Source organism: Lepidochelys kempii, chromosome 1, assembly GCF_965140285.1.
Source record: "Lepidochelys kempii isolate rLepKem1 chromosome 1, rLepKem1.hap1, whole genome shotgun sequence".
NCBI lineage: Eukaryota > Metazoa > Chordata > Testudines > Cheloniidae > Lepidochelys > Lepidochelys kempii.
In genome coordinates, this window is record NC_136380.1 from 6,276,013 (window position 1) to 6,290,371 (window position 14,359).

The 14,359-nt window shown below is 45.4% G+C and overlaps 1 protein-coding gene across 1 annotated transcript; it reads right to left on the reverse strand.

Annotated features, from left to right (window-relative positions):
• Positions 1-12,678: 12,678 nt before the first annotated feature.
• Positions 12,679-13,617, reverse strand: LOC140918525 (olfactory receptor 51G2-like). Its single transcript, XM_073363236.2, has one exon. It carries the CDS (start codon positions 13,615-13,617, stop codon positions 12,679-12,681), a length of 939 nt encoding a protein of 312 aa, XP_073219337.1.
• Between the last annotated feature and the right edge of the window lie 742 nt (positions 13,618-14,359).

A 14,359-nucleotide genomic window follows, 5' to 3' on the forward strand; every position in this document is an offset into this window, starting at 1 on the left:
TATCCACTGGCCAGTTCCAAATGCTTCAGAGGAAGTTGGAAGGAGTTCTGCAATGGGCAGCTATAAGATAACCTGCTCCCAAAGATCCCCCCTGACACCCACTAGTTAGAGATATTTTGTGCTGTAAACCAGGAAGGTTTAGAGCTATTCCAAGAGTTTTTAAAACAGTCATCACTTGTGTAATTTGATTTTCTGATTACCCATATAAACATCCAGTCTCTCTGAATCCTGCTCGGAACTTAGTCACATTGATAGCTTGTAGCTGGAAGTTCTGCAGCCTACTTGAGCACTGTGTGATTTTACAATTGTGACCTTCCCACAAACACCCCACTTCTGAGAGTGGCCCATTGTATAAAGTGCATTCTATTTATTTATTTATTTATTTATTTATTTTTAATTAATTAGTTTCTCCACTCCTGAAAGTCCAAATTATGCCACTGCCTCTTTTCAGCACATGGGATAAATTCCCAGGGCCATGTTATGAATTTACTAACTTTGACTTCAGCTGAGTCACTCCAGATTTACATGTGTCAATTCGATAAGAACCAGGCTCTATTCATTTTCCCTAAACAAATGCTCCTGGTGATATACTCTGACCCCCAAAAATCCTTCCAGGAGAAGCCTAAGTACTTTGCCTGGCCAATATTGACTAAATACAGAAATTTTGGTCATCCTACAGGTTTCTCTTCATCCTCACAGGAACTGCTCCTTCTCCCAGTACAAGGTTCTGCAGCTATCTGCAAAGATACAAGCTGACAAGAAGAGTTACTTCATCTGGGCTTGGAAGGGGTTGGCGTCACAAATGTGTGAATAGTGCAAACAGTAGGTTTGCACAAATATCCTCTTCAGTGTGCAAGTTACTTCAGCTATGCTCATGCAACAGCTAATGGTAAAAATTACATACAACCCCTATTACACTCCCCTTTCCTGCCCCTCTGCTCCGCTCTTTCCTGAAACACAGACCAGCAGTCTTTTTCTTAAGACCTTTTTGGAAAGACTTGCACAGGTATTGCACAGGTATTGTGTTCATGACCCTGATTAGAAACAGCTTCTTGTTAGTTACCAGGAGACAGTATCATACAACTATTCAACACCTTTATTAATGATCTGGATGATGGGATGGATTGCACCCTCAGCAAGTTCACAGACAACACTAAGCTGGGGGTAGAGGTAGATACGCTGGAGGGTAGGGATAGGGTCCAGAGTGACCTAGACAAATTGGAGGATTGGGCCAAAAGAAATCTGATAAGGTTCAACAAGGACAAGTGTAGAGTCCTGCACTGATGATGGAAGAATCCCACACAATGCTACAGGCTGGGGACAGACTAGCTAAGCAGTAGTTCTGCAGAAAAGGACCTGGGGCTTACAGTGGATGAGAAGCTGGGTATGAGTCAGCAGTGTGCCCTTCATACCAAGGAGGCTAATTGAATATTGTGCTGCATTTGTAGGAGCATTGCCAGCAGATCGAGAGAAGTGATTATTCCCCTCTAATCGGCACTGCTGAGGCCACATCTGGAGTGTTGAGCCCAGTTTTGCACCCACCACTACAGAGAGGATGTGGAGAATTTGGAGAGAGGCCAGTGGAGGGCAACGAAAATGATCAGGGGGTTGGGGCACATGACTTATGAGGTGCATAAGTGCATCCAACGAAGTGAGCTGTAGCTCACGAAAGCTTATGCTCAAATAAATTGGTTAGTCTCTAAGGTGCCACAAGTACTCCTTTTCTTTTTGAGAATACAGATTAACATGGCTGTTACTCTGAAACCTGGACTTATGAGGTGAGGCTGAGGGAACTGGGCTTGTTTAGTCTGCAGAAGAGAAGACTGAGGGGGGATTTGACAGCAGCCATCAACAACTATCAGAAGGGGCGTTCCAAAGAGGATGGAGCTTGGCTGTTCTCAGTGGTGATAGATGACAGAAGAAAGAACAATGGTCTCAAGTTGCAGTGGCGGAGACCTAGGTTGGATATTAGGAAATAGTTTAGGTTACAGTGGGACTTAAAATGTAGCGTCTGTCTGCTCGATTTCATCACAACCTGAAAAGATCGCAGTATTTCAGCCCTCATTCAGTCCCTTGTCAGCAAACAGAAGTCTAGTGGCTCCTCTGTCCCTGGGTTAATAGCTGACCGGTTCTCCTCCAGTTCTGTTCTGTCAGTCTGTAGCCTCTATCCAGAGTGATAACAGGCACAGGGATCAGGATAGAATTCTCTAGTACATACTAACCCCGTCAGCTGTTATTCAGCCAGGATGAGGGTTTGCAGGAAGCGGATTTGAAAGTCAAATGCATGAGGATTCATGGAAATGGAACTTCGTTTCCCACAGGAAAGTAGTCTATTGCTCTCTCTCTCTCTAACTGTCTCTGTCCGGTATTCACAAAATCCGTAGCACCTAGGAACGGCATTGGGACAGACAAGGAGCTGAGCTTACATAATGAATGTGTGTGTTAAACTCAGTTTTCTCTAGAGGTATATTAGGTCAACTTTTGGGATGTTTATGTTATGGCTATATTGCGTGAAACCAGTATGGCTATTCTTAATTTAACAGCAGGCTGCTGGAAAACAAACAGGATGGGGAGCTACAGCTCAAGAAATGCCATCACTCAGTCAACACTTCAGGGAGGCTGAATGACAACACTGGAGCTACAAGTAGGAAAGAGCCTATTTCCAGGCTCCAGCCACGTTACACAGCTTGTTTTACAGTGCTGGGAACCTGTCCAGAGATGGTGCAGCTTTCACTGAGAAGCTCTTGAGACTGCAAGGACAGACACCACTGGATAAACCTGAAGGCCCTGGGCCTGCCCGTGTCTGAATCAGAGAGGGAGGGCTTGGGGTCAGAGAGTTGTACAGACTGTTCTTGTAAAACCCTCATATTCTCCCATGTTAAGCTTTATTCCTACCGTTCAGATTACACAGTGTTTTGGTTCAAGAAGGCTGACTGGTCACTCGTCTCAGCACTGGTCACAGCCTCCTAGAGGGAAAAAACACAGGTGCCAAACCCAATCGGACCTACTGGGCAAGCAGAGTCCCCCCACAGTGTGTTGTGGCCCACGGCCCAGTCTGAGGAAGTGCAGATCGCAGGATTCCACCCCATGAGAGGTAAGGATATGAGTTCTGACTTGTTGCACTTGGAGACCAGAGAGGGGGAAGACATACTGGTAGTCCTGTAACTCTGAGGGGTATCTACAGGGCAGAAATGTTGAACCACTCAGCGAGTCAGGAGACAGTAATATGCCCTATCGTACCTGTAACCACAGAGCAACGCAGCTCTGAATTCCTGCCTTCACAATCGAGCCAGAGAATAAAACCTTTGAAAATGCATTTGCTGGTTCCATTTCAAGGAGCAAATAAACCTGAGGCGAGTTGGGAACTAGTCATGGATATTCAGTGGGATCTCCTGTCACGCAGCTCCTGGTAGGATCGGGTCCAGAGTACACAGGAATGGGACCCGTCTAGAAATGGGACCCCTTGCAAAATCCTGACTCAGGGCATCGGGGTTTTAGCACTGCAAGCTCACTTTGAATGTCAGATTTCTGTGTAGCTTGAACAACCCACCGTGGAGCATGGGCAGATGTAGGGGAGGGGATCCCAAGCTACCTAGCATTGCCTGCCCTCCAGCCCCATCACTGAGTCACCCCGACAGCCCAGCTGAGTCCTTTGCCACTGCACAGAACATCTGCCAATGGAAACAGCTTTCAGCCTTTGCATACCACTTTGCTTTTTAAAGATAGTGAAACCTGCCAACGTACCCAATTCCTGCTGGAAGTTTAGCCACTGACACCAGAGGTCTTCACCCTAAATGACAAGGAGCCATTGAAGAGCTTACATGGGCAGGAGACAGAAACTGTTCATCTAGGCGGGCAACTGTGTTTATGAAGCATGCTTGCACATTCCCTTGGGGGCCACTTGGCCACCAGGGAACCTCAGTTGCTTGGCTTCGTGTGCACCAGCTTTAACCTTGTCATGGCCAATGGCAAAGTGCAGGAGGCCAAATCACAGGGAATGTGTGGTGGTGCTACACAACTGAACTGCAGAGGAAGCCCAACTGCAGGCTCTGTTCTGGGCATCTGGGCTTGTCATCACGGTTCATATGATTCCAACTTGTCACATGGCAACCTCGGAGGTGCTGAGTCATAACGATGATGCTGTCACAACTGTGATATTTCTGAAATAAAATAAATAATTATAATAATAATCATAATATAATTAATATGGGACCAGATTTCTCCCTGGCAGCCCTCTTTCCTGCATTACCAACCCAGGGTGCAGGCCAGGAAAGGGGGATTCCACAAGGCTCCATATATGAAAACTTCCATCAGATGATTCCAGGAGTCAAGGTCCCTTCCCTTCTCCATGAGGAATGAAAGGTGGGACCCAGAATCTAGTGGTTCCCAAAGTTGTGCTTAGATCTCAGTGATCTACTGGTAGCTAGGCCCACTCTCCCACAACATCCGGGCCTTCACAATTGCTTTAGGACCCTCCTCAGCTCCCTGCTAGCATAGGTTTATCAGAGATGTGCTACCAGGGCCTGTCACAGTAGCCACGCCCACATGATCTGCTGAAGGGGCGTTGTACATGGTGGAGAGGGCTGCACAGAGATGGGAGGGCTGGTCAGAGTAGCTGATGAACACAATACCCCATTCTAAGACTGGGCAGCAGATTTTGACCTTTCCATACATAGAGTCCAGCCATAGACTCAGTCAGTGCAACCTTTGTTTCTGTTGCGAGGAAGCAGCAGATGAAAAGCCTCCAATTGCTGTTGTGGAGCCAAGAAGCTGCAGCTGGGCAATATCAGGGCAGCTGAGCGTACAGAGAACAATGATCTATTTTCTATGAAAACGCACCCTAAAATATGGATGAAAAGGAAACAGTTTGGGTCAAAAATTTAAATGTGAGGAAAATCTCTCTCTTATCCAGCCCAGATCTAGCCTCTGTCATCACTAGACCCCATCAGCATCCCACACCTAATAGCCCCTAGACATTGGCTAGGGTGGTTTTGCCACCTCTGTAAGACTGGCAGCCCCTGGAAATGGCCTGTCTGTAGCAGACCATCGATCAGAGGAACAATTTAAGAACATAAGAAACGGCCTTATTGGGTCATACCAATGGCCCATCTCGCCCAGTGTCTTGTCTTCTGACAGTGGTTAGTGCCTATATCTCAGAGGGAACTAACAGTTGAGTGCAATTATCGAGTGATCTAGCCCATGCGTCTGCTCCCAGCTTCTGACTGTCAGAGGTTTCGAGACACCCGGAGCATGGAGCTTCATCCCTGGTCATCTTGGCTAATAGCTATTGATGGACATATCCTCCATCAACTTATCTAGTTCTGTTTTCAACCAGTTATTCTTTTGGTTTCAGAACATCCCCTGGCAATGAGTTCCACAGCTGACGGTACTTTGTGTAAAAAGTACTTTCTTCTGTTTGTTTTAAACCTGCTGCCTACTAACTTTCTTGGGTGACCCCTGGTCCTTATAAAGGGGTAAATAACACTTCATGATTCACTTTCTCCACAGCGATTTTATAGAACTTTATTATATCCCTGCTTAGTCTTCTCTTTTTCCAAGTTGAAATGATTCAGGCTTTTTAATGTCTCCTCTTATGGAAGCTGTTCCATACCCCTAAACATGTGTCTCATGCTTCTCTGTAGTTTAGGTAACAGGGTCTGGAGTGCAGTGCAAGGAGGTATAGTTTTGGGTTTATACTCCAGCAAGGTTGCAAGGTTGGATAGCTGGGAAATCGGCTGTTGTCTCCTGCCTGTCTTTGAGTGGCTTTGGTAAAGCACTCTGGAGGCTCAGTGCGGTGCGACCTGCTGTCATACTGGGTGATAGCAGGGCTTGACGAGGCTGACTGTGGCACCAACAAAGCAGTGTAAGATTGGCCAGCCCAACTGGGGGGTTGAGGGGCAAAAATGGTCCCACAGCTCCCAGACTGCTCCCTGGGGGTGACAATCTGTCACATGTGTTACTCAGCTTCCTGGTTTCATCAGTAATCTCCATGGAATGCAGTGAGATTATTGAAGAAGCTCAGTAGCACCTACTGCCTCCTTAGCTACCCTGGAACCTGCATGGCACATAAGAATAAAGAGTTCCCTGTGCGAACCCTGCAAGTGCTGGGCAGTGGCCACAGATGCACCAGGGGAGGCATAGCCTCTCTTGACCTACTATATTCACCACCTCTGGTTCCCTACATTCTGTTCGCTTTTTTGACTGATGCTGCACACTGAGTGGATGTTTTCAGAGAACTCTCCACAATGACATCAAGATCTCTTTTATGAGTGGCAACAGATAATTTGGCACCATCATTTTGTCTGTACAGTTCAGATTACATTTTTCCAATGTAAATGTGTGTTATTTTGCATTAATCAACACAGAATTTCATCTGCCATTTTGTTGCCCAATCTCCAAGTTATGTGAGATCCCATTGTAACTTTTCACAGTCTGCTTTGCACTTAAATATATTAAATAATTTTATCTCATCTGTAAATTTTTCCACCTCATTGCTTACCCCTTTTTCCAGTTCATTTATGAATATGTGGAAGAGCACTGGTCCCACTCCAGACCCCAGTACGAACCCACAATTTACTTCTCTCCATTCTGAAAACTCACCATTTACTCCTAACCTTTGTTTCCCATCTTTTAACCGGTTACTTATCCAGGAGGGACTCTTCCTTCTTTTCTCATGACTCCTTACTTTTCTTAAGAGCCTTTGGTGAGGGACCTTGTCAAAGTTTTTCTGAAAGTCCCAGTACACAATATCATCTTGATCACCCTTGCACACATGTTTGTTAATCCGCTCAAAGAATTCTAATAGATTGGTGAGGCATGATTTCCCTTTGCAAAAGACATGTTGACTTTTCGGCAGCAAATGATGTTCATGTGCGTGTCTGATTATTCTGTTCTTTACTATAGTTTAAATCAATTTGCCTGGTACTAAAGTTAGGATTACAAGCCTATAATTGCTTGGATCACCTCTGTAGCCATTTTTAAAAATCAGCATGATATTACCTATCAGTCACCTGGGACAAAGCCTGACATATACAACAGTTAGTAGTTCTGAAATTTGATATTAGAGTTCCTTTGGAGCTATTGGGTGAATGTCATCTGGTCCTGCTGTCTTTTAATGTTTAGTTTATCAGTTTCTTCAAAAACCTCTGTGATGGGTTGTCCCCCATGGGATGCAATCTGGAAGCTGGTGGAATCACTGAACCGCCTGTCCATTCATCTCAGCTGGCCTTTCCACAACGCTCTTCCGGTTACACAACCAGCCGCTCCAGACCCTGTTATCATCCAACATGACAGCAGTTGGTGCCAAAACCCAACTGATCTACCTGAGTGCTTTACCTAAGCCACTCATGGATGAACAGGAGACAACAGCCAATTTCCCATCTCCCCAGCCTTGCACCCTTGCAGAAGTATAACCCCCGAATTATGCCATCTTGTACTGCACAGGGATCTGCACAATGCACACTCATTAATGTAGGTGACTTTCCCCTCAATGTGGGAAAGATATGCAAAAAATGTATTGACAGAGCTGAGATTTTCCAAGACACTTCACTCAAAACACACTGGTTATGAGAAAACATAAAACAAGTTTATTAAGTAGAGAGATAGATTGTAAGTGATTATAAGTATAGCAAGCAGATCCAAGCAGATTACGTAGCACATACATAACAATGCAAAATGAGCCTAAAATACTAGATAGACTGGATATGAATTAGTAATTTCTCATGCTGGCTGGTGATAGAAGCAGTCCACCAAGTTCTCATACACAGGCTAGAAATCCCTTTAGCCTGGGATCAGCACTTCTCCCGTTCAGACTTTTTTCTTCAGTTGTTTGCAGGAGTTCTCTTGTGTGGAGAGTGAGCACAAGAGAGGATGTCACTCCCCACCTTGTTTAATTTTTCAATATGGCAAGAACCCTTTGTTTCAAGCCAAGTTCCCAGCCCAGTTTGTGAAAAAATACGTGTACCAAAATGGAGTTCAGTGTTATATGGTCTGGTCCCCTGCCCTTGCATGCCCTGCTGAGTCGTACAGCCATTACTCATAGGCTGGCTGAAACATCACAGGAAAGCTAAGCTCTTTCATGGTCCATAGTCTTTGCTGATGAGCCATTCACACTGTCTATCTTCTTCATTGTTGTACTTGAAAGGCAACTTGTGGGTGTTACCCAGAGTAAGCACATTTGAAATACAGATTCATATTTATTATTCATAACTTCAGGTACAAAAATGATACAAGTGCACAAATAGGATAATCCTAATCTGCTCATCATAATTTTTCCAGTGACACCTCTCAAGACATATCTTGTACCAGATGCATCAGAATTATGTCATAATCATCTCATAATCATACCACTATGATGAATATGGGGTGCAGCATCACAACCTCCTCTACTGACACCTCAATGTGGGGAGTTCCTAAGATATGTCACCTGAAAAGAATGGCTCAGGTGTGGGAATCTCCCTCTCATCCTCTGCACTGAAGACTAAGGCAAAACATTCATTTATCCTCTGCACAACAGCCTCATATTTCTCGAGTACTCCTTTAGCTCCTCACTTTGCCAGTGGCCCCAGTCATTGTTTGGCTGGCTTACCACTTCTAACGTACATTTAAAAATTTCACTTCATTTTTGTGTCTTTTGCTCATTGCTTTTCAGACCTCTTACACTAGGGACTCCGTATCGCAAAGCCCCTTCATTAAGTGTGAGTCACATCACTAAAAATATCATGAGATTGGTTTAGAAATAATGAGAAGTAAATATAGACTAATGTGGAGTTCATTTAAACTTGACTGTGGTTTCTGAGCCATTGGGGTCACCTGCTTCAGGTTTTCCAGCTTTTCTTCAGGTCACTTGTTTAAATATATTTTTTTGAAGATAAACAAAAGATGAGAATCCTGCACTGTGTCTTGATTGCAGAAGTTGGGGCTTTTAGAAAGACAGGAAATAGTGTTCTAGAGTAACAGCCATGTTAGTCTGTATTCGCAAAAGGAAAAGGAGTACTTGTGGCACCTTAGAGAGTAACCAATTTATCTGAGCATAAGCTTTCGTGATCTACAGCTCACTTCATCGGAAATAGTGTGAGATTCCCAATAAAATCCCAAGAGGTGGCAATGCTGGCCATATCTAGTGGATCACGCAAAAATGAAGGTACTGAGAGCTGGTTAATTGACATTTCTTGTCACACAGACCATCAGTGGTAGAGATGGTGTGTCCCACTGCACTGGATTACAGAGCCCTAGGTTATAAGGAACAGGGTTATGACACAGGAAGGCGGACATAACAGTGACAGGCTCACAGAGTCACTGGGTACCTGAGACACAGCTCAGAGGTAAGCAAGGCTGTAATAAATATAAAAGGAAGGGTAAACCCCTTTAAAATCCTTCCTGGCCAGAGGAAAAATCCTCTCACCTGTAAAGGGTTAAGAAGCTAAAGCTAACCTCGTTGGCACCTGAGCAAAATGACCAATGAGGAGACAAGATACTTTCAAAAGCTTGGAGGAGGGAGAGAAACAAAGGGTCTGTGTCTGTCTGTATGCTGCTTTTGCTGGGGACAGAACAGGAATGGAGTCTTAGAACTTTTATTAAGTAATCTAGCTAGGTATGTGTTAGATTATGATTTCTTTAAATGGCTGAGAAAAGAGCTGTGCTGAATAGAATGACTATTCTTGTCTGTGTGTGTTTTTTGTAACTTAAGGTTTTGCCTAGAGGGATTCTCTATGTTTTGAATCTAATTACCCTGTAAGGATCTACCATCCTGATTTTACAGAGGTGATTCCTTTACTTCTATTAAAAGTCTTCTTGTAAGAACACTGAATGCTTTTTCATTGTTCTAAGATCCAAGAGTTTGGGTCTGTGGTCACCTATGCAAATTGGTGAGGATTTTTACCAAACCTTCCCCAGGAAGTAGGGTGCAAGTGTTGGGAGGATTTTGGGGGGAAAGATGTGTCCAAACTACATTTCCCAGTAAACCCAGATAAACTTTGGTGGTGGCAGTGGAAATCCAAGGGCAAAGGGTAAAATTAATTTGTACCTTGGGGAAGTTTTAAGCTAATCTGGTAAAAGTAAGCTTAGGAGGTTTTCATGCAGGTCCCCACATCTGTACCCTAGAATTCAGAGTGGGGAAGGAACCTTGACAAAGGCCAATCAGATTGTTAATAGATAGGGTCGTGACACAAGCCCAGCTCCAAATGTCCACTGCTAATTCCCTATTGGACACAAAGAAACCTGATCCAGCTACCCCCCACACTTGGTGATGATGCAAATTTGTGTGCAGGGTTTGAGGTCTATCTCCAGCGCTCATTGCTCATGGAGCAGATTGGGGTCAGGATCAGACCGAGGGGCAGCCCAACAAGACTCAGTTTAGCCAGGCAACACTCTACAGGTCCTTCACTCTCTGAAAGCACGCCCTGATTCGTCCCTCTACAGCCAAGCTGCAGGAGTGGCCCAGAACTCCAACGTCAAAGGGTGCAATGCTAATGACAGACCTCATCACAGAGGGTTGATGAGAAGAGTTAAATTTCTCCACCCAGTACCTGAAATCATCCTTATGAGACAAACAGAGTTAAAATCTCTCATATGAACACAAGCTATGCCCAGGCATGTCATTGGGCTCAATACCAGGGGTAACGGGGTGAAATTCTGCAGGAGGTCAGACTAGATGATCTAATGGTCCTTTCTGGCCTTATATTCTATGTATCTATTAATCATTGCCTTCAATGGATCATTATGTTGGATGCAGTTTGAAGAAGGGTTGCTCTCCTTTATGCTGATAGCCACTCAATAAGGATAGATACTGCCCAAGGAGAACTGGAAATGTCACAGTAAAACCATGTATATAGTCTCTTTACCCTCTAAACCAGGTCCTTTCCTGTCTTTGGGGGGATATCACAACTGTACCGCTCTTCCAGCTGGGAACAACACCCATCTATGCTAAACGCTTATCACCAAGCAGGTCCAACTGGACACCTCAATCTCTTCCCTTTGGATGCTTGTGACCGGAGCTATACAGTCATCAACCGCCTCCTTAAATCTATTAGGTTTATTAGCAAACAACACAAAGCATTAAAAGAAATAGCTTTAAAATATCAGGCAGTAATCACATGTCTACACCTGTCATCTATCTGAGGTATCACTACAAGCTAAGTTAGACAGCCTTTGCTCAGGAGATAGAGAAACAGAACTGGCCCAACTTACATTCTTTTGGGAAGCCAAGGAGCTCTTGGGACCCAGCCTAGTTTCTGTGTGTCTCTGAGAGCATCTTCCCCTCTGTTTGCCCCTTTCCTGTGGAAGCAGGCTTTGCTGAAATCACTGTCAGCCTGGGTCCAATCACCATAGTGCTCAGCCGTGTCTGTGTTACAGCGCCAAGGTGTGGAGCTGACCTTTGCCCTCTGACTGCTTTCTCCCAGCCAAACTGTGTAAGATGAGGCCCCCGTGGCCGTTGCTCAATTGCTTGTCAGTTAGACCCATTCAGCCTCAAGGGCTCGCAAACACAGATCCAGTGACTCCGCTGAAACTCCCAGCATAACTGTGACATTCCAACACTCCTCTCAGAAATTCACTACTCACCCCTCACTGTCATTCCTGAGCACCCCCACATCTGCCACAGACACCACGGTGCTGGAGTCAGGGGGCTTCCGCTGGGCTGATCTAAGCCCAGTGGTAACGGCTTGCAAGAGCACAGCCTACTCTGGCCAAGGCCCTGTGGTAGGGGCCAACACAGAGTGCCCCTTGGGGCCTGAAATAGGGGCACCCTGTCCTCCCCAGAAAGGCCCTTGTAATGATTTACTCTCAGCCTGGGATACTTAAAAAAAGAGTCCATTTGTGGGGTCACATTAATTAAGTTGTCTCCAAAACACAGGCTCTCCTATCCTCCTGTTCCATCCTCCTCCTTTTCTCGGGAGCCCTCCACCTCCTGCTTGCTGGGGTCAGTCTTGTTTCAGGCTTCCTGCAGCCTAGCTGGCTTCTCACCATCTGGTACCCATGATATCACAGTCCCTTTCCCCTGGGCTGAGCGAGGGCAGCTGTCTGTCCCCTGCTGGAGTGGCCCATGTTTTGAGAGAGGATGCAGCCTGCCTGCCCTCCTAAGGCTCCTCCTCTTTCGCATGGAGTGAAGGGAGTCATGCCCTGCCCTACAAGGCCCTTGTCCCAGGTCCTTAAAAACAATAGCCTGGGATTTCCTAAAGTACTAACTATTCCCCGGGACCATCTTCCTGTCTCCCACGAGCTGGCTCTACAAAGCTTCTCGCAGCTCTAAAAGTCACAGGAATCTAAAAGGGCTACACCCTGGGATTGACTGACCCCCCTTAATCTTTGCAACCCCTAAAGGGGACAGTCCCCAACATCCACCTCCAATGGCCACTGATTTAGGGTGGATCACACATCCCCAATTGGGCAGAAGATTCCCAAAATGAAGTGTTCAAGTCCCAGTGTGGTCCAGGATGGAATAGGTTTCTGTCTTCAATGTTCCCTCTAATTTTTGACAGGCCGTGTGTGGCAAAAAATGTCTTCTCTGCAAATTTTTGTGCTTCTGTGCAAATTGTTGTGCATGCAGTGTTTCACCATCTGCGCGGGGTTTAGGATCTGTGTGAGCACACACACGCGCACAGCTTAGGGGGAACAGTGGCTATGTCCTGTGTTTCTTGTTTCCTTTGCTACCAGTATTGGGACCGGAAGATAAACTGACCTTCACTTCACGAACACCCTGATTATCCTCGAACGAAGGTGTTTGCTTTTCACACTGTACACGACTGGGTTAATCAGTGGAGGAACCATCAAGTAGACATAGCCCAGGACAATCTGAAGCAAGGGAGAAGAGCCCTTCCCAAATCTGTGTATCAAAGTGAGGCTGAACTCTGGCGTGTAGAAGAGCAGAACAGCGCAGAGGTGGGAGACGCAGGTGTTCAGGGCCCTGAGGAACTCCTTGTGGGACGCGATGCTCAGCACTGTTTTGATGATCATCACATAAGAGAGGAAGATGAGCAGTGAGTCCAACCCCACTGTTAGGACCGTAGTAAACAGACCATAGATGTTGTTGATTGTGAAGTCTGCACATGCCATTGTCATGACCTCCATGTGCAGACAGTAGGAATGGGAGAGGACATTGGCTCGACAGTATTGAAACCTCTTCAGGAGAAGGGGGAATGGGAGTATCACAGCCACCCCTCTTAGAACACACACCAGTCCCATCTTGACTATTCTCGGCAGAGTTAAGATGGAGGCATATCTCAGTGGGTCACGAATCGCGATGAAGCGGTCAAAAGCCATCAACAAAAGCACAGAGGATTCAAAGCATTGAAGTGACTGGATAAAGAACAACTGGGCAAAACAGGCATCGAAGCTGATCTCCCGAGAGTTAAACAAGAATATGCCCAGTATCGTTGGTATGGTGGCTATCGATAAGCCAAGGTCTGTGGCGCCCAACATGGAAAGGAAAATGTACATGGGCTCATGGAGGTTTGGATCTATTATTATAATGAACAGAATGACTGAATTTCCTAATATTGAAATAACATAAATTAAGCAGAAGGGGAGAGAGATCCAGAGATTTTGGACGTCTTCCTGCCCAGGTATCCCGGTGAGAAGGAACACTGAAGATTTGAATGTGGTGTCATTGACAGCTGACATTATGTACTGTGAAGATCCAATTTGTTTTGAACTTTCCTTCCTGAAAGAAAAAGAACAGGAGATTAGCTGATATTTAACAAGACATCTTTCCACTCTCCATACAATTCTAGAGACTCCCGGGAGCTAAAGAAAAATCAGCAAAAACAAAGTCTAGGATTTACACGACTGATACCAAGATAGACATTTGCGGACTGGATGATACCTGTAGTCCATCTAGCCCAGTATGCACTGGCCAGTTCCACACGCTCCAGAGGAAGGTGGAAAGAGTTCTGCAATGGGCAGCTATAAGAAAACCTGCTCCCGATGTTTCCCCCTGACACCCACTCGTTAGAGATATTTTGTGCTGTAAACCAGGAAGGTTTAGAGCCATTCCAAGAGTTTTTAAAACAGTCCTCACTTGTGTAATTTGATTTTCTGGTTACCCATATGTCAAGGTTCCTCCCCCACTCTGAACTCTAGGATACAGATGTGGGGATCTGCATGAAAACCTCCTAAGCTTACTTTTACCAGCTTAGGTTAAAAGTTCCCCAAGGTACAAATTAATTTTATCTTTTGTCCTTGGAATATCCACTGCCACCACCAAACTCTAACTGGGTTTACTGGGAAACATAGTTTGGACACGTCTTTCCCCCCAAAATCCTCCCAACCATTGCACACCACTTCCTGGGAAAGGTTTGGTAAAAAATCCTCACCAATTTGCATAGGTGACCACAGACCCAAACCCTCGGATCTGAGAACAATA